The 27,206-nt window shown below is 33.2% G+C and overlaps 1 protein-coding gene across 2 annotated transcripts in view; it reads right to left on the bottom strand.

Annotated features, from left to right (window-relative positions):
* The window catches only part of KLHL1 (kelch like family member 1), a 365,245-nt gene that overhangs the window by 67,168 nt on the left and 270,871 nt on the right, over positions 1-27,206 (bottom strand). For both annotated transcript variants that reach the window (XM_057707953.1, XM_057707954.1), the window contains one exon: positions 8,266-8,490. In XM_057707953.1, the coding sequence (XP_057563936.1) occupies positions 8,266-8,490 (225 nt within the window). The remainder of the gene's footprint in view (positions 1-8,265; positions 8,491-27,206) is intronic.

The following is a 27,206-nucleotide window of genomic DNA, read 5'->3' as shown; positions in this document are numbered from 1 at the left end:
ATGTTTTCCTGTACTGATGGCTAGACCATATATGTCATTTCTAAGGTTTAATAACCATTATGTTTTCAAGAGACTCCTTTTGCTTATGGATCAATTACTGTTTATTGTAACCACATAAAAACAATCTCTGGTGTTGACATCTGCAGAAATGACAAAGTAAAAGGTAATGAGAACAATGACTGACAAAAAGTCAGTGCAGCCTGAGGTGGTGAAACAGTTGAGGCAAATAAGTAGCTGAATACAATACTTAACAGGAGAGCTGGGAAATGAGATGTCTGTGGGGGAATTTGAAAAGATTGACATATTTCTGGTATTCTTGAAGGTCATATACATGTTCAGGGCTGTGCATATGCTCAGGTAAAATCTGAGAAGGCACTATGCTCTCATCTCTAGCTTACCTTGAGGATTTGTGCAAGCAGAAAGTGAAAGATAAGCCATAAGGAGTCTAGCTTCTGGTAAAAATCTACATGTGATGTTTTAAACCTACTCATAAGCAATTACAAAGGCTTTACCTGGCAAGTCTCATGGGGGAAAGCTATTCTGCTTATGCCAGTCTTGCTACACAGCCAATGTACTGCAGTCTCTCAAGAGCATTTCAGTGAAGGACTTAGACCCTCTAGCTCATCATGCTCTTCACACATTTGTATTCCTCGCCCAGGCACTTTTATTCCTAGGTATCTTTGTCTAAGGGCTTGCAAAGAGGTCTTCTTCAGGCACTTCTGCCAAGGCCTCTTTATGAGGAAAGAAGAAAGAAAACTTGCTGTTGCTTAGGGGCTCAGTGTGCATGTTGGGGGCAATCCTTTAACACTTCAGTGGGCAGTTTACAACTCTGCCTCATCAGGAGCTCAGCTGAGCTGGGAGACAGCTGGGTTCAAGGACCTACAGGTAGGATAAACTCAAAGATATGCACACTTAGGCATATCAAAAATTGTTAAAATTCAAAGATAAAGAGAGAATCTTACAAGCAGCAAAAGAGTAGCAACTGATCAAGTACAGGGGATTCTCAAAAAGATTAACAGCTCATTACTCATCAAGAAGACCAGCAGAAGTGGTATGGCATACTCAAAATGCTAATATAAAAAGACTGTTAAGAGTTTTATATCCTTCAAAACTAAAGGAGAAATGATCACATATCAGATTTTAAAAAATAAACAAATAAACAGAATATAAAGGAAATTTGTTTCTAGCAGACCTGCCCTACAGGAAATACTGAAAGGAGTCTTTTGAGTCAAAATGTAGACATTTCTAGACAGGAACACAAATTCACCAGAAGAATAAAGAGCTCTGGTAAGGTAAATAAATGTATTTCTTAAAATTTATAACACTTTATTTTCTCCTATTTTATTAAAAAGACAACTATATGAAGTAATAATTTAAAAACTGTGTTGAGATGGATGTGTAATTTATAAACAAGCAATTTGTATAACAATAATAATGGATATGTGGATATTAAACACAGTCCTACATAATCAATTGGTCAAATAAGATGAAAAGATAATTTAAAATACTTTCAAATGAGCAAAAACATAGACACAGAATAGCAAAACTCACGGAGTTCAACTAAAGTAGTGCTTACATGGAAATGTATGCTATAAAAACTTAAATTACAAAGGATCTCAAATTAATAACCTTCTACATTAAGAAGTAGAAAAAGATGAGCAAACAATGCAAACTGAAAAGAGGGGATATGAAATAATAGATTGGATATAAATAAAAGAATTGTAAAAACAATAAAGAAAATCACAAAACAAGCAGTGGATTCTTTGAAAAGATCAACAAGATTGACAAACTTCTACCTAGACTGAATAAGAGCAAAAGACAGAAGTGTTAAATTACTAAAATCAGGAAAGAAATAGGGAACATAACTACCAACTTTATAGAAATGAAATGGATTATAAGGAAATACTATAAAGAATTGTATGCCAATAATTTAGATAACCTAGATGAGATGGACAAACTCTTAGGATGTCACCGACTACAGAAATTGACTCAAGAAAAAATTAACAATTCAAATAGACCAATAAAAAGTAGAGTTACTAGTGATCTTAAAACTTTTCACTAGGTAAAGTCCAGGCTTCTTTGGCTTCAGTGATAAATTCTAATAAATATTTAAAGAAGAATTAACATCTGTCCTTCCCAAACAATTCCACATGATAGATCAGTGAACATTTCCCAACTCATTCTCTAAAGTCAGTATTACCTTGATTCTCAAGTCAGATGAAGACATCACACACACAAAAAAATTATAGACCAATATCCTATATGTTAAGAAATACACAAAATCTACTAATTTAATAAAAATATTCAGCAAATTTTCAGTATATAAATATAAATTATATTTCTGTACACTAGCAATGAAAACTCTGAAAATGAACATAAGAAGTCACTGCATTTATTTAAATATAGTAAACTATTTAGCAAAGGGAGTACAAGAATGTAGACCTAAATAAATAGAAAACAATGTTCATTGATTGGAAGACAATCTCGTTAAGGTGGCAAAACTCACAAATTGACCTACAGATTCAATGCAATCAATATCTGAATCCCAGCTACCTTTTTGCAGACATTGAGAAACTGATTCTTAAAATTTGCATGGGAATGCAAGAGACACAGAATAGCCCAAAAATCTTGAAAAGGAAGAACAAAGTCTGAGGGCTGACACTATCAAATTTCAAATCTTACTATAAAACTACAGTGATCAAGGCCGTGTGGTACTGGCATAGGGATAGGCAGATATATTAATAGAGTAGAATTAGTGTCTATAAGTAAACCCTCACATTTATGGGCAATTTATTTTTGATAATGGTGCCAAGATAATTCAATGGGAAAGAAAGATATTTTTCAACAAATAACACTGGAACAACATACAAAAGAATGATATTGAACTGCTACCACACATCATATTAAAAAATGGATCATGTTTTAAATTTAATACCTAAGAATATAAAATTTCTAAAAGAAAACATTAGGATAAATTTTATGACCATAGATTAGACATTTTCTCTGATATGCCATCCAAAGCATAAGCAACAAAAGAAAAATAATTAAATTTGACTTTGTGAATTTAATAGTTTTTGTGTTTCAAAGGACACTATCAAGAAAGTTAAATTAAAACCTATAGAATTGGATAAAATATTTGCAAATGTTATATCTGACAGAGGACTCAGATATAGAATATAAAATGAACAATTACAACTCAATAATAAAACAAAAAATAACCTAAACAAAGTGTAGCTAAAATATTTGAATATAAATTTATCCAAAGAATATACAATTGGTCAATAAGCACATGAAAATTTTCTCAAAATTATTCATTACAGAAACATGTATAAAACCACGACATACCACTTCACACACACTAGAATCATTATAATAAAATAAGAATGAATACTAACAAGTGTTGTCAAAGATGTGGAAAAATTGGCACAAAATTGCTGAAGAGATGGAAAATGGAGCAGCCATTATGGAAAAAAGCTCGGCAGTTCTTAAAAATTTAAAGATGGAGCTACCATATAATTCAACAATTTTACTCATATGTATATATCCAACAGAATTGAAGATATATACTCACACAAAAATATATACATAAATGTTCATAGCAGTTCTATTCATAATATCCCCAAAGTGGAAACAACCCAAATGTCCTTTTATTGATGATGTATAAATAAAATGTAAATCCTAACAGCGGAATATTATTCAATCCTAAAAGGAATGAACTACTGATGAATCTTGAAAACATTATGCTATGTGAGAGAAGCCATACACAAAAAGCCACAAATTATATGATTCTATTTATATGAAATGTCCAAAATTGTCAATCCCATAGAGACAGAAAATAGATTAATTGTTGCTAAGGGGGGTAGGGAAATAGGGCAATGATAAGTGACTGCTATTGGTTACAGGGTTGATTTTTAGGATGATAAAAATGTTTTGGAGTTTGATAGTGGTGATGGCTGCACAACTTTGTGAATAGACTCAAAAGTACCCAGTTCTACACTTTAACACTTAATCTTATCTCAATTGAAAATTAAATAAACAAAAACAAAAACAACCCCTACCATATATTTAACATACAACATGGAGCATAGCATATAGAAAACCCATAATAAACAGTAGCTATATTACTATTTTATCAGTTTCTTGTCAAATGACTTGCAAACAGTGTATTGCAGTAATACCTTATTCAATTTTATACAATATAAAATGTGGTGAGAAAGAAACATGATATACAGAATTGTGTTCCAAAGACATAATGCTAAAATAAAAACTCAGCATATTGAGACAACTGTAGTCTTAATTAGCTTCATTCTCTAGACAGATGCATTACTCTCTGACGTCACACACTTAACATGAATGCAATTTGATATGCTACTTTATCCAGCAGAAGAAGCGTTGTTCATTTACTAATAGCTGTGAAATGTTTTTGACCACACATTCAACCTTAGCAATGAAAGAACTCATGTGGCTTTCTCATATAATCATGTAAGGATTTTTTTTCAGACAAATCAAGGTGGGAGAAAGCTATATATGTCAAAGAAATTATTTTGAGTTTTTATTTTATATTTTAAAATTTTACTTTAGGCTCTATCTCCTTGTCACTGTATCATACAGGATACATAGGCAATATTGTAATCTCACTGCGTGGCACAAGGTAGCTATTTGTTAATTATGGCAAATAAAATGGGACATTCTAGTTTCTGAACAAATAAAAGACTAGTGCTGATGGCTGTTGGTTTACACTCAAACCCAATATTGGTGATTACACCAAACGGTGAGTCGTGGTACAGTGAAAAGAAAAACAGAGTCAGTTGTGACACCTTGAGTGAGACAAAAATTTACGGTACTGCCTTTGGGGGGAATAACTTGGAGAAAAATTTGATTTGTGTTATTTTTCCTATGCCATATTGTTCTCTTCAGAAGAGCTACTGCATGTTCCATACTGCCAGGCAGTGAATCAGCTGTGCCCACACAGATCTTGCCATAATTTGTTGGAAAACATCAGGATGTCATCAGAGCCCAGCTTGCATGAGGAACTGAGAACAGCAAAACAAACAGACTTGCTGGTTCAGAACAATCCCTTCCCATCCTAGCTCCCAGCCACATAGTTAGGGCATCACAGATAATGAACAAAGGCTCAGGGATATTTATGTGCGAATGAAGAGATCCACATGTTAGGAATAAGTGTAGAGAGATTGGACAAAGTCAGTCTGCAAGGTCAGGGCTCCACACCCTGGTGTAACTTCTCTACCCACTCCTAAATATTCTGGGAGGGTACAAAGAATGGCATATATCTTACCCTTCATACCATTAGCCAAAGTATATGATATGCCCATATGAGTGCTCAGTAAAAAAGTTACATATTTCAGTAGTTACAACTGCTGTTAAATAGAATTGCAAGGGAAAGAGAAAGAAAAGGAGGAAGAAGAAATGGAGAGAGATGAGGAGGAGGAAGACGAAGAGAAAAAAGAGAAAGAGGAGAAACAGGAGGAAGAGGAGGAGGAAAAGCATAACTAACAGGAGAATGAGAAAAGTAAGAGGAGAGAGCTAAAAGTGGAGTTGGAGCTAAGAGAGGGACCTCTCAGAGATAAGGGAGGATTTGATACCATTAAGAAAAAGAAAGCAGTTATAATGAATTACCAAGAAGGAATAGTGAGAATGTAAAAAAAATAAACAAATAAATAATTGAGATTAAGACATCAATACATGGGATAAAGATCATGATACACACAGGTCAAGAGCAATTTGGAGGGCTGGATAATAAGATTATCCATCAAAAAGAGATCAGGGAAAAATACAAAATTAAATTTAAAAGATATGATGAATTAAATAAGAAATAGGAACATCTGTATAATAGAAGTCCCTGGAAAAGAGAAGAAGGTAAATCACAGACTGATGTATTGTATTGAAGGAACAGGATCTTAGGCCAAGGATGCTTATTGCATTTAGGTGTGATAAGTAATGCTGAACTTCCTGAGATTCAACTATCATAAGGAATGTGATTGGTCATAAAGGAAACATTCTGCATTAGAGGACACACATGAGTTTTGTGTTGCTGTCAGTCTGGCTTCCACTAATTGAACCTTGGACTGGCATCCAAGTCAAAGGCAGTTTCCTTATGTACTGGTCATTGCTAGCAATCTGTGAGGCACTTTGAGATGAGAATTGTCCCCAGAAGTGACGTCCTATGCCATGATTTTACCTACTAACAACTCAATCAGGTCTGTTCTTGGGGAGTACTATAGTGGAGAAAATTTTTTAAAAAACTGACAGAAAGCAATAACCACTAAAATGTAAATCACAGGGGAAGCCAATGGCATGAGATATGAAGAGATGATCTATTTGATAATGGAATTGAAACAGAACAAAAACAAAACAGGAGAGGCTTAAGCATGAAGATAGTGGACTACTAAAGTTGTTACTGGGTCACTAAAATTTGTGAGAAATGCTGCATTACATATTAGATGTTTCATACTTGGCTCATGTAGTTTTCTATACAGCTTTACTTCCACAATGGATTCTTTAACAAATAAGACAGACTCAAAGACAGTATCTAACATAATCATCCTGCTCAGCACTGGCACCTAAAGGGTTAGCAGCCTGTGTGATAGGATTTGAGGCAAACCATAACCTTATATACTTTAAACATCTAAAATTATGCCACTTAAGGTGTATTCTTGGTGAAATTTTTTTCAAATATGTTCTCTTTGTATGCAAATATCCCACCTAATTGAACTTTAGCATATCTTAATAGAAAAGAATTGAATTATCTAAAAAAGGAAGAAAGACATTAAATTCCAAAAATTCCAATCCAGAGTGTTTATTCTCTATATTTCCCCCAAACAGGAACATAGGTAGTTAGCTAGCTAGCTTGTAAAAGCAATATATAGAGCTTTTACATGGACATAAAAGCCAAAATTCTTCAATATATTTGAAAAAAAAAAACAACCTTTTATATAATATTACCTGCAAAAAATGATTTAATATTCATATTTTCCATATTATAATTGGGGGCTATATGATTTAAAGCATTTATACAATTTTTATTTGAAACACAAACTTTTAGAGCTTGAAAAAGTTCTCAAACATTTATTACTATTGCTTTATTTTACTAATGAGAAAACTGAAGAAAGAGGAGGTAAACCAGAAGAAAAAGGTAAGTTGCTTTAGTTCAGAGCTATTTTATTTATTTTCATTTTTAAATTCTTCTTAGATGATGGCAGATAAGAATGAGAAATGCAGTGCTGAAGACCTCAAAGTTGAAGTACTATTAATATTTGTTTTTGAAATGCTCTGTGAGTTTGCTTACCTGTGAATGTCTAAATCAGTGCATTGCAATTAAACTTCAATATCTTTCTAATGCGTATTTCTAAATATATGAAAGGTACTTAGTCAACTACCTGACATATTTCAGTCTTCAAAAAACTAATTAGCATTTCTTATAATCCACATGATAAGAAGTACAAATTCAGGAACCCTCTTTTTAAATTACTCTTTTTCAAATATTTGAACAGGACTTTACAACTTATAAGTGATTTCATATTCATTATCATCGTCCGATTTTTATCCAATTAATAACCTTGAATCAGTGACCAATCAGGAAACGGAGGCACATACTATAACTACTGGCCCCAAATCATGACAGTATCAAGTGGTAGATTCAAAACTTACACCCAGAAATTCTGAATCCAAATATAGTTCTTCCCATCTCCAGGTTACTCCATAATAGCGATCAATTGAATCCTATCATATTGACCCCCGGTGTCTATTGATGTATCACTCTCTTTCTAAACCTGTGTTGCCCTCTCCCCATGGGCTTTTCAAGTTGGAATCAATGAACTGCAAAGATATAGCTAGATTTATCTGTCCAGTAATGTGGGAGCGAGCCACCTTAATTCAGTTTTCCTCTATTCCCATTAGCTGTTTCTTCCTCCAGGCTGCATTACTCTGGTCTCTCCATGATAGTTTTGCATTTTTTTTTCATACCAAATGAATTTTATGTGTTGTATGAATATGAGACTGTGAAAACTTTGCGAATATTTTGAGGTCTACTCCCCTTGGTATATTTAACATCACCCTCAACAGTTTAATGTATATTGGTCAACGTGAGAAAATATCAAGAATTTTAAGAAAATATATGCTCCAAATAAGCCCACAGTTTACCTAAAGTTAATGATAATTGATGACAGTAGAACTACATTTTATCATACATTTTCACTATCAGTAAAATATTTTCTAAAAATAATATCAATAAAGTAAGAATCTTACCTAGACCATGCCTATGTGTTGACATTGGTGGTAAGACAGTCCAAGTCTTGGTTTTGGGGTTGTAACATTCAACAGTGTTCAATGTCTTTAAGCCATCTCGACCTCCGATTACAAAGAGTTTGTCATCAATAACAGCCACACCAAACTGCAGCCTCCTGCCGTTCATCATCCCTGCCTGGATCCACAAATTTGTTCTGAGGTCGTATTTCTCTATGGTTGTAGCTCCTGATAAAACATAAAGTCACATAGTCACCATTTACTAAATAATCCAACAAAGAATCTTCCCAAGACACTGTACAAATAAGGATGTGAAAACATTCTTGTAACACTCATTTTTCTTGAAGAAAAAAAAGTGGGGGAAAAACAAAGGGAGTAGTAATTTAAGTACTTTTTTCCCTCTTCTTGGCAGACACTGATGATTAAAGTAGACACATGTTCAGCTTGTTTGAATTACATAATGGTCTCATGCTGAACTATTGATTCAATAGTATCATTGTTAAGCATGACAGAGTTCTGTGAGTAGATTTTACAGCTTCCCTTTATCACTGTTTGCTATAAAAAATGTAACATAATCCTAGCCTAAAAAGAAATTTATTACAGTCCTTTTAAATAATTCAGCTATGTATGTCATCTGTATAACTTCCAAAAGTGAAGTTAATAAATTCTTCAAGTATCTCTTTAAGTTTGTCTTATGCCTTAAATAACAGGTTTTAAAAGTCAAATTTAATATATGTAGACAAATGTCAGCTGTGCTTTTTTTTTATCTTATTTTAAAAAAAATGAATCTGGGGAATCACAATAGAATTTAGAGATATAAAACAAACTTCTATCCTTAGCAAATACATTAAAATCTCTAAATAAAATAGCCTATCTTTCCTAAAAGCTTTTCATGTATAATTTGAGAAATGCAGTAAATCTAATACAATAGAAATTGAAAAAATGAGCTAAATTGCTGATAAGGTATGTTTTAAGGGATTCACTTAAATATTTCACATTAAAAACATTTACCTTGAACTAGTTCACAAATGTTTATGTGATAAAATATAAGCCAACAAACATTGATCTTGCTTCAGTGTTTGATCTTAATGTTTAGACTCGCATTCAGTCATGTTTCATCTTCAGTGATTAAATATCCCTACAAGTCAACATTCTTGTGTACTTTCACTTATACACTAAGGATCATTTTACTTATATTACAAGGATGCAAACTAGGGAAGACATTCCTCAGGGGACTCATTTACTCTGTAGAACCTAACCAAGAATTAACTGAACAAACATAAACAACTTGGCAGGAAAAGTTTTGCTAATTGAAGTAAAAATCATATAATTTATGCTCAATTTTTATTCAAAATTGACAAATAACATATATACTGAGTTAGAATGAATTAAATCTGTTTTTTGAAGTTATTAAATACATGAACTAATTTTCATACAACGAAATATGAAGTATTATAAGACTATTTTTGAGTAAAAATAAACTGGAATATTCATAAAAGACATTTGATACTATTTAGTAACAAGATATATTATTTAAACAAATGTATTTCTTTTATGCTTAAATGCATTTATGTTTTATTGATATATTAAATGCTTTATTCAAATATGCGCAAATTGAAATTCCAAGGTGAACTGAAATGTTACACAATTTCAAGGTCATCTGAATTTTCAAAGCTTGATAGCATTGGAATTTCATGAATGCCTAACTAAAAATTAAGAGTTTTATGCAAATACCTCTCTCTTATGACTAACTCTTCACAAATCATGGCAGAAGAAATAGTGTAACCTAATCCTAGTTAACCCAATCCCAAAAGACCTGCATTTTTCAGGTCTGAAAGTACAATGAATATCTGAACAACTACTTTCCTTAACCTCCAAAACCTTGGTCAAATACTTTGCAGGAATTTAAGGTACAGTCATCCTTCTAAGAAAAAAAATCACTGAGAATGTGTGAAGTTAACAGCCTCTGAGCAACCAAAGGTGTTATTCAAAGGGGAAAGTGAGGACCTGATTTGAATTTCAAAGTCTCATTCAAACAAGCTAGATGTGTCTTTTTTTTCCCTCTTCTCTGTAGTAGCCTTTATTATTTTTTTATATTTTATTTTTTTAAATTTATTTATTATTTTTTTGGGGGTACATCAATTTCAAAGACTAGATGTGTCTTAAACCGCAACACATGGAAGGATTTTTTACTATTACAATGTTTTTCCTCTGGCTTCAGTTTTGAAAAGTGACCTATACATTTTATCCTGAAGTTGCTACATCAGAAATAGGAGTGAATTCCTGTTTTCCCTTTTTTTTAAATACAGAAGCTGTGTTAATTTACTACAGTTGCTATAAAAAAATCTCAAATTTAGTAGCTTAATAAACATACATTTATTATCTCATGGTTCTAGAGGTCATAAATTCGAAATAGGTCTTTTGTGCTAAAATCAGGGTGTTGGCAGGGCTTTCCTTCTTTCAGGAGGCTCTAGAGAAGTGGTTTTTCTGGCCCCACACATTCTTTATAACCCTTTCTTCCATCTTCAAAGCCAGCAACATAGCATCTCTCTGACACTGATTCTTGTAGGCTCACACCAATTTAATCTGAGTTAATGTAGAATAATCTGTTTAAGGTCAGCTAATTAGCAGCCTTAATTCCCTTCACAACCATCACCTCCCACCCTGCACTTACTATGTGAACTAGCATACATTCTGGGGATTAGGAAGTAGACATCTTTGGGGATGCAGTATTCTGCCCACCGCAGAAACCAAGTCTATTTTCACTCCACTCTTCAATTTTGTTTAGTTAAAAAAAGTTTAATAATACAAAATAAAGATTTCTTGATTTGTAGAGCTTACTTATGTTAGTCAATAAATTATTTTCATATTCAGTCAGACTGTAATATGAATGCTTTATCTAGTTTTTAATGATCACAATGTTAAAAATATACTTGCTCTTTTTCTAATGAAAGTTATTAATAATAATATTCTTTAAGGAATTTTCTCACCAGCATACATCATTAGTTGTCTGTATAAACTTCCCAATTGTATTACACTTTTAAAAAATTATCAATTTGCTTGTGAGTTCTGTTGTTTTCTTTTGCTTGTAAGAGTGTATGTATCCCCTTAGTGGTTTCCTGAGTCACAGGAGGAAGGACAAAGCCATTCTCTCTGAGCAATATTATCCTGTGTTGTTCTTTAAAGGCAATATTTGTCATTATATAAATTAAAAACAGAATATGAATAAGAATGGACTCCTCTGCTGGTAAGCAATACATTTGAAAGAGATAAAAAAGGAAAGTTTATTTTAAGACATAGTTACTCTGGGCTTCCTTTGTTCATGAAACCATCACTGATTATCTCAAATGCCTGCAAAGTTGAGGACAACTTTAAAATGTGTGACTGGAGGCAGAAATGGCATCCAGACTACTTTCATAAACTTTCTGTCAGCAATCTAAATGACCTTGGAAAATGGCCTCTAGCTGCAGATGAGAACAAGGCCTCGCCAACCCCTTGTTTTCAGCCTTTTGAGATCTTAAGCAGAGAATCTAGACATGCTTATCTGGACTTCTGACCTACTGTGAGCTGAAAGATGGCACTTGTTTTAAACTTGTATTTAATGGCAACATGTTACAGCAGCAAGAGTACAGTTTATTTTAATTTCCATTTAAAATATTTATAAAGTATTTTCTTCCAAGTTCAATAACATAACTAGAAGGTATTAGATACAATGTAAATACAAAAGTGTTTTCCTCATGACAAAACAAACAGCAGGCTTCTTTCTTAAAATATAAAGTGAGAAAAAGTGCTCAAGATGTTATTTAAAATGTGGTTTTGGGTCTCTTTGGAGTTGTTCGTTCATACAGCCAAATGTGATTATTTAGAGAAGAAAATGAGGAATTAATATTGTATATTCTATTTTGGCATTACAGACAGCAGAACTTATTTCATATCTATAATTCAAATATTTAGCAATCTTACGTATCTTGAACACAGCACAGAATAAAATGATAGGAGTTTTCTGACAAACAAAATAGACGTCACAAAAATATCCTATAAAGAAGATAAAACTCTTATTCAACTCAACAGAAGGACCTCAGGTATTGTCACAGAGCTGTTTACTATAATTTTAATGCGATATTAATCAACTTATTTACCAGGTTTTCAAGACTTTTTACAAACCCACAAATGAAAATGATCTGGGGAAGTTGAAAGTAATGATAGTCAATAATGAGAGAATAACCAGAAAAAAAGATACATTGTTTTAACTCAGAACAATCATTTACAGCTATTAAAAAAAAACACATTATATAATGACTAAAGAGCATTTTGGCCCAATAATAATGGTGATCTTGATGCCATCAAATTATTTGGAAAAGGTTAAATTAGTCAGATGTATTCTTTTTAAGAAAACAGTAAATATTGAGAAGCATTCTGGAAAATTTTCAAAGCAAAAGATAATTTTCATGATACTTAAAATAAGAAGTCAAGCTTTAAAGAAAGAATCATTATCAAAATTACTTATTTCTTGAACTTTTCATAGAATAAAATTTTCATTAACTCATACCTACATATTTATGAAAAATATAACTTCGAGATAACATTCTTACACTTATATAGAAAGTATTATTGAAGAGAAAACATTTTTCAAGCACATGTAACTCTTTAGTTTTTAGGTAATTCATTATATTTTATTAGGATGGCATTGTAAATATTTCATAATCATCATAATACTTTCATGTGCACCAAATAAACAACCAATGAAATTCTACATCCCCCCGGTATAAATATTTTTAAAATGATAACAAACTGATATATAGTTATGTACAGACATTCCCCGACTTTCAATGGCTTGACAACGAATTTTCCGACTTTTGATGTTGTGAAAGTGATATGTATTCAATACAAATTGTAAGTCAAATGTTGAATTTTAATCTTTTCCTGGGCCAGCAATAGGTGATACAATACTCTCTTGTGAAGGTGGGCAGGACAGTGAGCCGCAGCTCCCAGTTGGCCATGTGATCACAAGAGTAAACAACTGATAACTCTTACAACCACTCTGTTTTTCACTTTCAGACAGTATTCAACATATTACATAAGATTTTCCACACTCTAGTAAAAAATAGGCTTTGTGTTAGATAATTTTGCCCAACTGTAGGCTACTGTAAGTGTTCTCAGCATATTTAAGGTGAGCTAGGCTAAGTTCTGATGTTCTGCAGGTTAGATGTATTAAATGAATTTTCAACTTACTATACTACTTTCAACTTGCAATGGGTTTATCAAGATGTAATCCCATTGTAAGTTAAGGAAGATCTGTAGACATATAAATGCATATATATCATTAAGCTTAATGCTAGATTTTGAAATAGATACATACATCTCAAAAACCAAGCATTTTCTTAGTTTATACTAATTTCATTAAAATCAAGAAATACCAAAGGATGCCAAATTCTTGGCTCATAACCAAGGGAAACAAAAGTATGCAATATTTTAGTTATTTGTTATTTTATGTAATAGTCCACCTTAATAATTAAAAATTATCTTTAAAATCTTAGAAAAAATAAAATTTCTGAAAGTTGGAAAATTGGATAAGCAAAATACAGAAATCAATGCAATTTTTTAATAAAAATAAAAATCACCTAGATTGTATAAAGAACAGAAGAACCTATTTAAATAGCACTACTAAAAGTAAATTATCTAAAAATAAAATCAGCAAGATAGGTTACAACTTTAGATAAAAAAAATTAAAACTCTTTTGAATAATGTCAATTTGAATGAATGGAAAGACTCATACTCATTTTGATTGAGATGGCTTATTATCGTGTAAATGATAATTATTATCTTATAATCACAACTAATGTAATAATATTTGTAAAATTTATAATAATATTTATAAAATTATATGTGTGTTTTTCTGGAAATTCAAAAATCAAATACTAGGAAGTACATTTTTAAATGCCAGACAATCTCCAATATAAAGGAATCCTGAGGAAAAAATGGCCTGCCAGGTATTAAAAGGTATTGTGTAACAACAGAGATTTTTAAAAGCTGTCTTTATAACAAGTGAAAATGACTCTATCAATGAATATGAAAAGAAAGCCAGAAATAACTCTAATACGTGAGTGTAATATAATAAAAATGGCTGTTCAAATCAGTGAAAAAACATTTATTATTCAAATAAATAGTGTTAAGATAACCAGTTGTCCTCTAGAGAAAAATAAATAACTTAGATTCCTGCCTTACTCTGTATACCAGACAGAGGTTTAGGTGAGGCAGGGCTAAAGCACGGTGCTCAGTGCCACAGGACTGGCATATGCATGGTTCTCTTCTCAGGGCTCCACATGCATTAACAGAGACAGGGGGATCTTAAGTAATCTGCCTTCAGTCACACTCTGCTCCAACCTTAAACATCCTGGAAGATGAAAATGTAGTTGATAAATTTTCACTTCTAGGTGGGCCTAAGATCAAAAGTCCATGAGGAAAAGCACAAGACCCAGAAATGTTTAAGTAAGTATTAATATATATACATATATATGTGTATATATATAAAATCACTAACATATATATATAATCACTAACCACCTCAAAATAAAATGTAGTTACATTAAAAATAAATGAATTTAAAAATCCCAAAGACAAAGAACATTAACAACAAAAACATTTTATAAATATGAGTGAATTTCCTTGATATGTAAAAAGCTTTTATAAATCAAGAAATAAATTAGAAAAATTAAAGTAGAAATATGCTAATGACATTAGCAGGCAATTGTTGGAAAAGCAATATGAATATCACGTAAGTGTTGAAAGATTTACTTAAGCTTTCCTAAAATTAAATAATCATTAAATTTCTAACAAATTTAGAAAAATGTGTAATTTTGATATTCACATGAAATCAATGCAACTATTATGGGAGTTGTGGAGAGAGTGTGTGTGGGGGGTGTGGCGGTGTGTAATAAAATACATGGCGCACTTAGGAAACTGGGAATTGAATTTTTGACTTGTAACTTCCTATTTGAAATAGTTTGCCATAAATACATCTTAGTTCTATTACTAATATACTAATTCATTAACATATATTCATTATTTTCAAAAGCAGCTTTTGGTGTTGCTAATGATGTCATAGGAAAGAGACTTTTAAAAAGTAACTCAAAGCTTGTAGTTATTATTTCTATCATTATTACTATGCTACCTTTTTCACGGTAAAAAGCTCAAGAATTAAAATAAATTTATAGCAAAAGAACACACATTAAAACACTATTACAAGTGTACTTTATTTTTTCATTTTCTTAATAAATGTTCACTGAACATAAACTCATACTACTTGATATTTTCCAATTAAATATTTAATTTTATAACTAACGTTTGCCTAAAATACACCAAGCCCTTGCTATTTATATTATTAAAATACCCTTTTAAGAAATTTTTTAAAAACCTTTTTAAAAGTTTGAAAACTTTTTAAAAACACTTTCCATATAATATTTATTAGAAATTTTCTATCCTTTGTTGAAAATGCTAGCACTGGTGAATGAAAAGAAAAATGACTATTATGACAACTGGGTTCTAGTTGTAGTATCACTGACTGTATGACACAAATAAGCCATTCAACTGCCTTTTCATAATAAAATGTAATAAAAAAGTGAGATCTCATTGATCTCAACCTAAACTATAAACTGTTGGAAAGTATTTTGCTTTTTCATATATGAGCACCTGCCCTTACAAAGATATATTAATTGAAGTCTCTTTATGATCTACTGATGTTTACTCAAATCACTAGTTTACATTAGCACCACATCTGGTGAAAATGCCGTGACTTCTACTTATCTCTAAGCCTTTTACTTCTCATTCTCTGTGAGTCTCTATCATAGAAGTAAGTTGAGGTAGCCCTGCAAAGTCTCTTTTCCTTTGTCAGAGAAGAACCACACATTGGAGGATTAGGATCTGGTACTTATGAAACATGCACAAACATGCACAGCTTTATTCCACCTGTGGGTCTGTAGAAGAAGACTTGATTTAGAAAAAGAATGTACTTATGTATTGAACATTCACTGGGAGATTGATCAAAAAGAATGTATTCAGTACTCAAGAATTTATAATTATGATGGCATTTTATCATAACACACTGATTTATTATTCAATCCACATTCATTGAAAGACCTACACAATTACAGTGAAGTGGCCCAAATACTCTCACTACTAAAAGGCAAAATAAAGTTTTTACTAGACTAAATTTTGAAGAATTTAGCTTATAATTTTAACCTTGATCCATCCTCAGAAGAGACACTGGAAATGGTTACAACCATGATAGTCACTAAGCTTTGTGTCTTTCTAGTGAAGATGAGCCTATGAAAGAAAACTTCACTGACAGGTGATTCACTTTCCACCTAAGAGAAACTTCCTTTGCTCTTCGTTATGGAACATAGCTTCTAGGAGCTGAAAGTCCTTTGTCTGCAGACTCATTGGGAATGGTGTAAACAACCAGAATTTAACACATGAGCATATTTCCTGATTCTAAAGATTGTTAAGGAAGCAGATAACTTGACTTTGCTTAGTTCTTCCCCTGAGACTCTTGGGGAAGAAGTATGGTTCTCCCCTAAAATATCTCTTAGCAGCCTGATGAGTCAACACCTATTCTAAAAGACAGTTCTTTGTGTCTGAAAATCAAACTGGGTTTAGGCTGACCTGATGTTCATAATTTTGAGTTGTTTCTATAGCTTGGTGCAAACTGATGACCTTAAACTTGTAATCTCCAATGATACGTTTCAAGTTCAAAGAGAACATACCGAAGTGGAACCGAGGTGACTGAATGGAGTTATTGAGGCAGACATCAAGTAGGGCAGTCCTCAAAAGAGGAAGATGAAAGAATAAGATTTCTTTTATCATATTGCTTTTCTTCAGAAAAAGGCATGCAGTATTTTAGAGTTATTTCCCCCACCTAATTGCAAATGCTCAGGTTTCTCTGACACAGAATGGTGAGTGAATCATTTTCTTAAAGCCATATGATGATGACTATTGAGTTAAATGCTTTAGAAATTATCCAGTTGTAGAATTGCAGTATGAAAAGCTGTTCTTTAAAAGTTCTTGATAGTGCAGTTTGTTCAGTTCAAGCCAAGGAGGAAAAAGTCAGGTCAAGATGGTTAATTCCACCTATTTCAATTTCCATTTTTGCCTTTCAATAATACAGACAATGATGGAAAGTGTGATGAGATAAATTCAGGATAGAATGATCTGGCCAAATCCTTTGAATAGAAAGAGAGAAATATCGGTTCATCCCTACAGTTAGATAATTTTAACATTTTACATATTTGAAAATTCAAGGTACCCATTAAATATTCAATTACCATAATATATGCTCAATAATAAAATTATTTAATAAAAAATCTCAAGGAAATTGAGTTTTTACTTTATAGTTAAGAATTAACACTTTCTCTCCTTTTATGATTTTTTTCACCAAAATTCCTATTATTATTTGCTATATTAAGAAGATTTGCCCTGAGTTCACATGAAAGATGTAGAGCTGTCTGATCAGATACCCGGCTGCTAATGAAAGTCAGTAACTGACCTGTAGCTGCAAGGAGGCTATCAACAAAGAGGCTATGCAAACATGTAGAATAAAGGATGGTTTTAATTCTCTCCTGTTTACTCAGTCAATCACAGTCTAAGGGAAGAGTCACTGCTCCTTGACATGCTATCAGCATACTTGATATAGCTTTAACTAGGCTCCATTTGGTGTTCACAGCTAGCACACATAAGCAATGAAATAATGCAATTTCTCATCATTTTTTTCTCTTTTCCCTCCAAAATGTATCAGTTTGAAAGTTTCTCACCTTTTACCTCCTTGTTGACTCTTTCTTTGGAAAATGCCTTGCTCTAAGCCAGAGGGCCCTCTGCTTGCCTGCTGCCAAACTGTATGCAGGACAGGACAACGGGACTGCTTTGTGTCAAGAAGAGATCAGTGCCTCTCAGAATCTTGATTCCCCTTCAACCAAAGCAAAAGAGGGCTTCTTTTTCATATACTTGTGCCTCTCAGTCTCCTACCCTAACGTTCTAGTCCTCTTTCTCTGCATTATGATTCTGCAACATCTCTTCAAATGCAGACATTCTCAGCTTTAGATGGTTTGGGTATGAATAAATTTCAGTTACCATAGCTTAGTTAGATAAAGCATCCTCCCCACCTCCCCTCACCAAATTTTAGTTACCACAACATATTGACTGTGAATAACTGCATAAAATACAAACTTTGCTACTAGCTCTTCAGTCCACAGGTCACTACTTAAATAACAGATGTACTTCATCATCACTAACCAATGACCTCACTTCTTTCAAAGTCTGCAGCTGATTGGTCATTGCATTTCTGTTGCAGAGTTCATGCACAAGCCCTTGTGTTGCTTTTTTGTCTTCTATGATAAACCCACTGCTGTTAAAAAAATATATATATATATATATATATATATTTATATATATATATATATATAATTGAAGAAAGAATTTGCCAACAAAGATGTAAGTGGAACATATAAAGAAAAAGGTGAGAACAAACTGAAAGTGATGTTGCAATAGAATCACATACTCCCATACCCAGTTGGTTGAGGATGGCTCCTGGATCTTTGCTTGCACTGTTGGGCTTCCTGTGTAAGAGTCATGCAGTGTAAGCTTGCTCCCAGAACCTCAAAGAATGCCCCTAGGTGGATAAACAGGTAGACAAGGAGGCTGCTTTTGGTGGGACATTGTAAACATATTCAGAAACTGCCCACTCCAGTAAATTAGAGTTGGGTCAAGGAAATAACATTTGGCACCACAAGTTTCCTAGAAACATGATATAGAGGTTTATTTTCTTTTGTAATATAAGTTGGAAACCTTTCTTCCATGAAGGATCAGATAGTAAAAAACAGAGTCTTTGTGGGTCTCTTTGTTGCAACCATATGGGTATTGCAGAATGAAAGCAGCTGTAAACAATAGGCAAACAAATGAGTGAGTCTCAATTAAACTTTAAGGATACTGAAATTTGAATTTCACAAAATGCTAATATTCACTAAATGCATCATGAAATATTATTCTTTGTTTGATTATTTTCAACTATTATAATGTAAAAAGTAAAGCCATATAAAACAATCAGGTTAGTTTTGACTTATAGGCCATAGTTTGCCAGTCCTTACTCTTAAAATACCAATAAAATATAAATATTTGGAGAAAAAGACACCTAAGAAATGTTTATTGGTCATACTAAATCAAAGAAATCTTCCTTTTAGAAAAAAATTGATTGAATTTTCAGATAGTGATTTGTATATCAGATTTAATTTATTAGGGTGGCCTTCCTCAGCCAACCTTCATAAAAATAGCAGCACTGTTCCCTTATCCTGTTCTTCCCATGCCCCCTTTTTCACTTTATATTTCTTGATAACTAGGCATCATGTAAACTAAACTAACTTGTATATTTGTTTTTAATCTGCTGAATATAATTTAAACTACAACACACCAGGGACTTTTTCTGTTTGGTTTACCAGCACTGAAAACAGTGACTGGAGATTAGTAGGTATTCAGTGAATATTTGTAGCAGAATTAGATAGTCAAGAAGGATGAAGTAATAATCTGCGAACCCAAGGAAGGCTGGGGAACTGGCAACAGAATAGACACAATTGTAACCCAATTTCATAATTAATACTTTCCAAGTTGGGGGCAGAGATTTAGAAAAAAACAACAAAATCTATTTTTTTCCTAATTTGCGGAAAACACAATATTAACAGAACTATCAGAAAGTCACATTTTCTATTCAACATATGAATACCTAAAAAATTATTTTAATTTAATATAATTATAATTAGACTGCCAAACACATGAAACCATTATTATTCATGCCCATGCTCCAAAGGTAGACCTTGGCAGTGGTCACCCTTACAGCTTCCCATAAAGAATCCACTTAAAAGGAAATTGTAATTATGTACAACAAAACTAACTCTAACTAGAATGTTATGATAATAGGTCAAGTAAAGATTAAGAATAGCATAATACGTGAACTTAATTTATTTGTATAATTGCTATAATTGCTATTTGATTATAGTAAAAATAATAGCTATTTTAAAATTCTTATCTGATAAAGATTAAATTCATACTGACACTGAAATTTTGATACATACAAAATGTAGAAAACAATGGTTAATGTATAGGGTTAAATATCTATGAACAAATCTGATATGCAAAAGCATAAATATATATTTTTTAGGTGTACTCATGCTGTTCATAAACTTCCTTTCAAAAGGAACTAAAAGTCTAAAAGTCAAAAGCTTATGAGCCCTTTCTTGGCTGGATTTCTTCTGTGAACTGTAAAAGCCTCAACCCTGAAAACTATAGAGTTTTAAGTGTGAATTTGCCAGCAATGAATACTATGTAACATTTCAAAACATTACTTCCACCATTGTTTATTGACTCAGCATTCAGTTAAAATTTTTACGTGTCCTTGTCTTGATATTTTTCATAGTGACTCAAAGAGGCAGTATGTGATATTATTCCCATTATATATATGAGGAACACCAACATTTGGAATACTTAATTATGTTCCTAAAGAACACAAGACTCACACAACTCTGCTTTAATTTTACTAAAATAAGTAAATGTCACACACCAAGTGGTATTTGAGGTTGTCAGTGAGGAATTAGGCCTCAAAGTCTATACATCAGCGAAAAGTCCTAAAATAATTAAAATTGTTTTCTTAAAAATCCCTTACATTCCTACTAAATGCACATTAATATGGATTTAAATAAACATACACAGAGATATATAGCTGTACTTTCAAAAGTTTATATTTAGTATGGTGACATTTTTGTTGGGTATTTCTTTGTTGTTGATACAAGATAAAATACTTAATTTTCTTTTGTATAGTTTTCTCTTATATAAAATAGAAAGTAATTAAATGTATAACCATATTCCCAGCACAACACAGATACTGGAATTTTCTTAGGCATCAGCATTTTCACTTCTCTATCTCTTGCTTACTCCAAAGAAAGTGAGGTTGACATCACACCTCATCATTGAAATGATTCTCTCTCTCTCTCTCTCAGCAGGTGTGGTTGGATTCCTCGAGTAATGTGTATAGTTAATATGACTCAAGTGTAATAGAGTAAATTAAATGTGCTTATTCCCTTTGGTATTTATTCATGAATTTTGCTCTTGGTATTAAATTATCTCTTGATGGGTGTATCATTATGTGTATAGATCATTATGTGTGTCTACATTAGTATTTCTGAACCACATTAGAGCTGCATGATCTTAAAAGGATTTTTTTAAAAGTCAGGCATCCAGACTACCTGAGTGTGAAACAGAACTAACATAAAATTCTTCAAATCTTTGACATTAAAGAAAAATACATCTGATAACTCCCGTATATCAAAGAATATTTCACATGCATAAAACTCCCCAAAGGCCCAGCTTGTTATCCAACATGAGAAATGTTATTCCCAGTAAAACAAAACCATGAAAAAGCAAATAGGCTTAGTAATGATTAGCCATAGTGAAAACAGCACATTTTTGTGATATATTTACCCATATATTTGTATGGTTTTCAAGAAACAAGGAGATATTTTTTGTGATGCTTTCCATGCTTATTTTTTGCAAGTCATGTTACAATGTCATATAACATTGGTTGATTTATCTCTTATACATGAAAGTGCACTTGTCAGAGCAAATACTTATACATGACTGCTCACGGAAGTTTTATCTATGATAGCTAAAACTGGAAATATCCCAGGTGTTCATCAACAGGAAACTGGATAACCAGAATACTATTAAGGAATTCAAAAAAGGAATAAATTATTGATATACACAACACCATGGATGAATCACCAAAGTATGCTAATTGATAGAAAGTTTAGATAAAGGAATATGAAATGTGTGATTGCATTCATATGAAGTTTGAGAATAGGTCAAACTAATTTAAGTTGAAAGACATTCGGAGAAGTGGTTGTCTTGGAGTCGTGGGAGCTGGGGACTGACTAGGAAGGATATGAGGGAACTTTCTGGGGTAATGGCAATGTTGTCTATCTTGTAAGGACTTTGAATTACATATATATACATATTTGTCAAAATTCATTTAAAGATACACTTAAGATTTGTGCATTTCATCGTATGTTAATATTGCCCCAAAGTTCTAAAAATATTGAAATCTAATTAGTAATATAATGATGTGTCCAGTATGAAGTGTATTTATGTCTACAACACTGAAATGCATTAAAAATATGATAGATGAGTAGAGGAATAATAGTTGGATAAATATGTGATAAAGCAAATCTAGCATAATTTTAACTGTAAAACCTAGCTGAGTATGTGGAAGTTCACTGTATGATTCTTTTAACTTTTTTATATATTCAAAAATTTTATATTATTTTGGGAAAATGAAAATGAATGCAAACAGATGTATTCAATATAACTGGATTGGTGTAATAAAAATGGCAAGCACACAATGCTAAGATATTATAGAAGAGGGATAAATAAGGCTAACTGAGAAGCCATGGATGGGAGAATATTACAATAGGGTTAGACAAGCAAAGTAAGAGGGATAAAAGGAAAAAGACACTGAAGCCTCAGGCAGTATATGTGTGTGAGTAGTGTTACAACCAGTGTGGTGCTTCAAATCTGAAGAAGTTAGTGGTGAAATCTGATGAAGGTTAAAAGAATCATTCAAGATATTTGTGATGGAGAGAAAACAGGAAAAAACTGCTGATTAAACTTGGAATGATAGATGGTGAAGGATACATGTTGCACTGGTAATGAGTATTGGGGTCTACCTGGGGGATGGGGACCTGATAAAGGTTTTCATTTTATTATTTTATTTATATCTTTGGGTTTTAATGATCATGCTAAAAGTTGTGATAAATTAATTTGGAAGTAATGAGCTGGATGAGTAGGATTGGAGAGAGGCTGGAGGTAGGGAGATCATTATCTAGTTTATTAATGTGTTGTCAGGAAAAATGGTCCATTTGATGAACACATGCATTATCCCAGGTCTGCAGGCATAAGATGATAAAGAGTCAACTAAAGTAGTAAAAATACTGATGTAAATCATACAGTCCCTGATAACTGATTAAGTATAGAGGGCAGAGTGATTCTGATGACTGAAGTTTGAAGTTAAGTTAGACAGAAGTATGCTAGTAAGGTATAGTCTAGATATTAATGGTGTTTTTTATAGTAGGAAGTATAATGACCTTGCATTGAATTATAGAACTTTTATTTAATAATTATACCATGTATTTCAGCCTAGAAATATTTAATCTCAGAAAAATAGGATTTTTATGTTTCATATCTAAAAGTGGCTTTTTTCATATGGATAATCTGTTCTTTGCATAAATAATATAGACATGGAAGTTAAATTTTTAAAAATGAATGTTTTTGAACACTTGTAATATGGCTTTTATTTTAATAATAATATGCTGAACATGAGTTTTATAAATCTGTATTCAAATACATACATTTTCTGGAGATTTAGGTATATACATTTTATGAGCACTTAAAAACACTAATTTAATAGTTTTTCATACCTATCCTAAGAATAAACTTTAAAAATATATGCTGAATTTTAATGCAGTGTCTGTTATAATTCATTTTAAAGATATGTTATAAAGAGGTAAAGCTCATGAGAAATTGATCAGAGAATTCAAATGAGGGGGAAATTGGTAAAATATTTAAAATTCTGCATGCATAAAAATAATGTACAAAATATGAAAGAGAAATAAATATAGAGCATATTTAATTTTTTTCAATTACTTTCTTTTGTGTTTCTTAAAATCATAAAATAAGGTTTATTTACCTGTCCTGGGATTTTTTATTCATCCTGTACACTAGAGAACTTCAGTTAAATTATAAATAAAAATTACATATTAAGAATTAAAAGTATGTCAGAAATTTATGCTGATATTTTAAAAAGTCACTCTGAGCACATCTCATCATTAATAGGTTAAAGGTGGGAAAAAAGGTAGAAGAAAGAATGCCAATTTTGGAATTACAAAGATCCCTAGGTTTAAACTCTACCTTAATTTTAACTACTTACTAAAAGGTAAAAATTAAGAATGTTTCTTAATTTCTGTGAAAATCAAAATGATGAAGAATATGCTCGCAACGCAAGTTTGCTGCACAGTGTAAGTGAAATTTTGTATATAGTGGCACTTGGAAGTTTGTTTTTAAAGTACATTGTGGGAAGGACAAGATGACAGAATGAGAAGATCCTGGGCTTCCCTCCTCTCACAGACACATCAAAATTACAACTACATGTACAGCAACTATCTCTGAGAATGGCCTGAAAACTATCAGAGAAGATATTCCTCAACTAAGGATAAAAAGAAGAAGCCACACTGAGATGGGCAGGAGGGGTACAGATGTGGTCTGGCTGGGACTCACACCCCCAACACTGGAAACCAGGGCCAGGAGGGATATCACAGCTGTGGTGGTCCTCCCTGAGAAGCAAAGTCTCCAAACCCTGCATGAATCTCCTGAGCCCTGGGGACTTGCACTCGGAAGACAAGCTCCCACAATGTCTGACTTTGGAAACAAGAGAGCTTATATCCAGGAGAGCCAGAGGGCTATAGAAAACCAAGAATTTGCTCTTAAAGTTGCATGAAAAACTTGATTGCTCTGAGGTCCAACAGAGAAATAAGCACCTGAGTCATACTGAGGAGATTCAATGATTAATTTGAAGATGTGTATCCGAGGGGCTGGGCTCTGTTAGAACTTACTCTGGGCATGGAGGAGCTGGCAAGTGCCAGTCTTTTTTTTTCCATCATACTCTACCTAGCTGGCCCTGAGCTGGTAGGTGCCATTTCTGACTCTCCCCACATAACTTACTAGCACAAATCAACCCACCCCAGGTTCACCTGTGGACCTGACAAAGCCAGTGCTCCTCCAAAGTGGTCACCTACCAGACCCAACAGCCACCTTCAGCCAGCAGCAGAGACCATCTAAATTAGCTCCTTGTACCTCCTGTCAGGCTCACGTGACTGGCAGTACAGGCTATCCAAGGTGGCTCTCCACCCTGACAGACCTGGCAGATGCCCTCCACCAGCACTGGTATTCCCCTAAAGGGGCTCTCACACCAAGAGCCAGTCATGCACAACAAAGTACATGTAACAGTTGTGGCCAGGACTTTCAGCCAGATGCATGGGGAGCTGGCCCCACACACTATCTATGTCCACAGCAATCACAGCCCAACCACAATAGAAGGGCACATGCAGCCCACACAGGGCAAAATCCTGGGGTACCTGGCTCTGGCAACCAGGCAGTACAGTGCTACTGGATCCAATAGGACATCTATTCACAGCCACTATTTTAAGACCAAAAGATGTAGCTGACATACCCAATGCATAAGAACAAACACGATGAGTTAGGCAAAATTAGACAAAGGAATATGTTGCAAATGTAAGAAAAAGACAAAGCCTCAGAAAAGAAAAAAAAAAAAAAAAAGCTAAATAAAATGGACATAAGTAATCTTCCAGGAAAAAGTGTTAAAAGTAATGGTCATAATAATGCTCACTGAGCTCAGGAGAAGATGAAGGGACACAGTGATAACTTCACCAAAGAGATAAAAATATAGAAAAGAACCAATCAAAACTGAAGAATATAATAACTAAAATGAAAAATACACTAAAGGGAGTCAAGAGCAGGTTAGATAATGCAAAAGAATGGATCAGTGATCTGGAAGACAAGCTAGTCTAAAAGACCCAATCAGAATGGTAAAAATAAGAAACCAAAAGGTGAGAATAGTTTAAGGGACTCCTGAGACAACATCAAGCATACTAACATTAGCATTATAGGCTTCCCAGAAGAAGAGAGAGAAAAAGGGACAGAAAAACCATTAGAAGAAATAATGGTGAAAACATCCCTAAATGATAAGGGAAACAGATATCCAAGTCCAGGAAGCACATATACCAAGAAAAAATTATATAATCATCTCCATAGATACAGGAAAGCTTTGACAAAATTCAGCATTCATTTAAGATATAAAAACTCTCAACAAAGTGGATGTAAAGGGAACATACTTTAACATAATAAATGTTATATATGGCAATCCCACAGAAACATCATACTCAAGGGCCTTTGCTGTTAACTATGATGGATTAGCTTGTGTCAGATGAACTATCTCCACAAGAATAACTGTAAAATGACAGCCTTAAAATATAAAATTTAGCTGTTTAAAGACATTAGAGACTAAAAAAGATAGTTAACACTTAAGAGGACAAATCCCAGATAGAAGGGATGTGAACTGAAATGAGCCCAACATTCTTTGTCATCTTTCCCTTTGGGAAGTGGCTGATTCACAGGCAGCACTAGGCTGAGAACCCTTGAAGTACTTGTTGGCCCATGCTTCTTGGAAGCATTATGGGGCTGGGAATACACTAATTGTAGTTCAGGGTAACCAAGGTAGTCATGACTTCAGACTCAGAAAAAAGAATGACAAGACATCATTGCTTGTCTTCTGGGCATTTGCTAATTTGTAAGATATATACAAGGAGAGACAGAAATCTAGGAAGAAAATGGAAGTTAAGATGCTAAAAGTTAGATAGAACTGGTTCTTCTGAGAGGAAAATAAAAATGACATTCAGGGCCCACCAAAGACCAATGGCCTTGGTATAAATACTGAAAGCAAACCAGGACTAGGGCAGCCCTCAGAGATACTACATCTTAGCCTCAAATTATCCGATGTTTGTTTGGAAGAAGGTGTTTTGCTCTTACTTAAGTGTCTGTCAAAAGGAAAATACAGCTTCCCTGGTGGTGCAGTGGTTAGGAGTCCTCCTGCCAGTGCAGGGGACACAGTTTCAATCCCTGGTCCGGGAAGATCCCACATGCTGCAGAGCAACTGGGCCTGTGTGCCACAACTACTGAGCCTCTGCTCTAGAGCCCATGAGTCACAACTATTGAGCCCATGTGCTGCAACTACTAAAGCCTGCATGCCTAGAGCCTGTGCTCTACAACAAGAGAAGCCACCA

Source organism: Hippopotamus amphibius, chromosome 14 (genome assembly GCF_030028045.1).
Source record: "Hippopotamus amphibius kiboko isolate mHipAmp2 chromosome 14, mHipAmp2.hap2, whole genome shotgun sequence".
In the NCBI taxonomy this organism is placed as follows: domain Eukaryota; kingdom Metazoa; phylum Chordata; class Mammalia; order Artiodactyla; family Hippopotamidae; genus Hippopotamus; species Hippopotamus amphibius.
The sequence above is the reverse complement of the archived record's forward strand: the minus strand, read 5'-3'. Positions and strand labels throughout refer to the sequence as shown.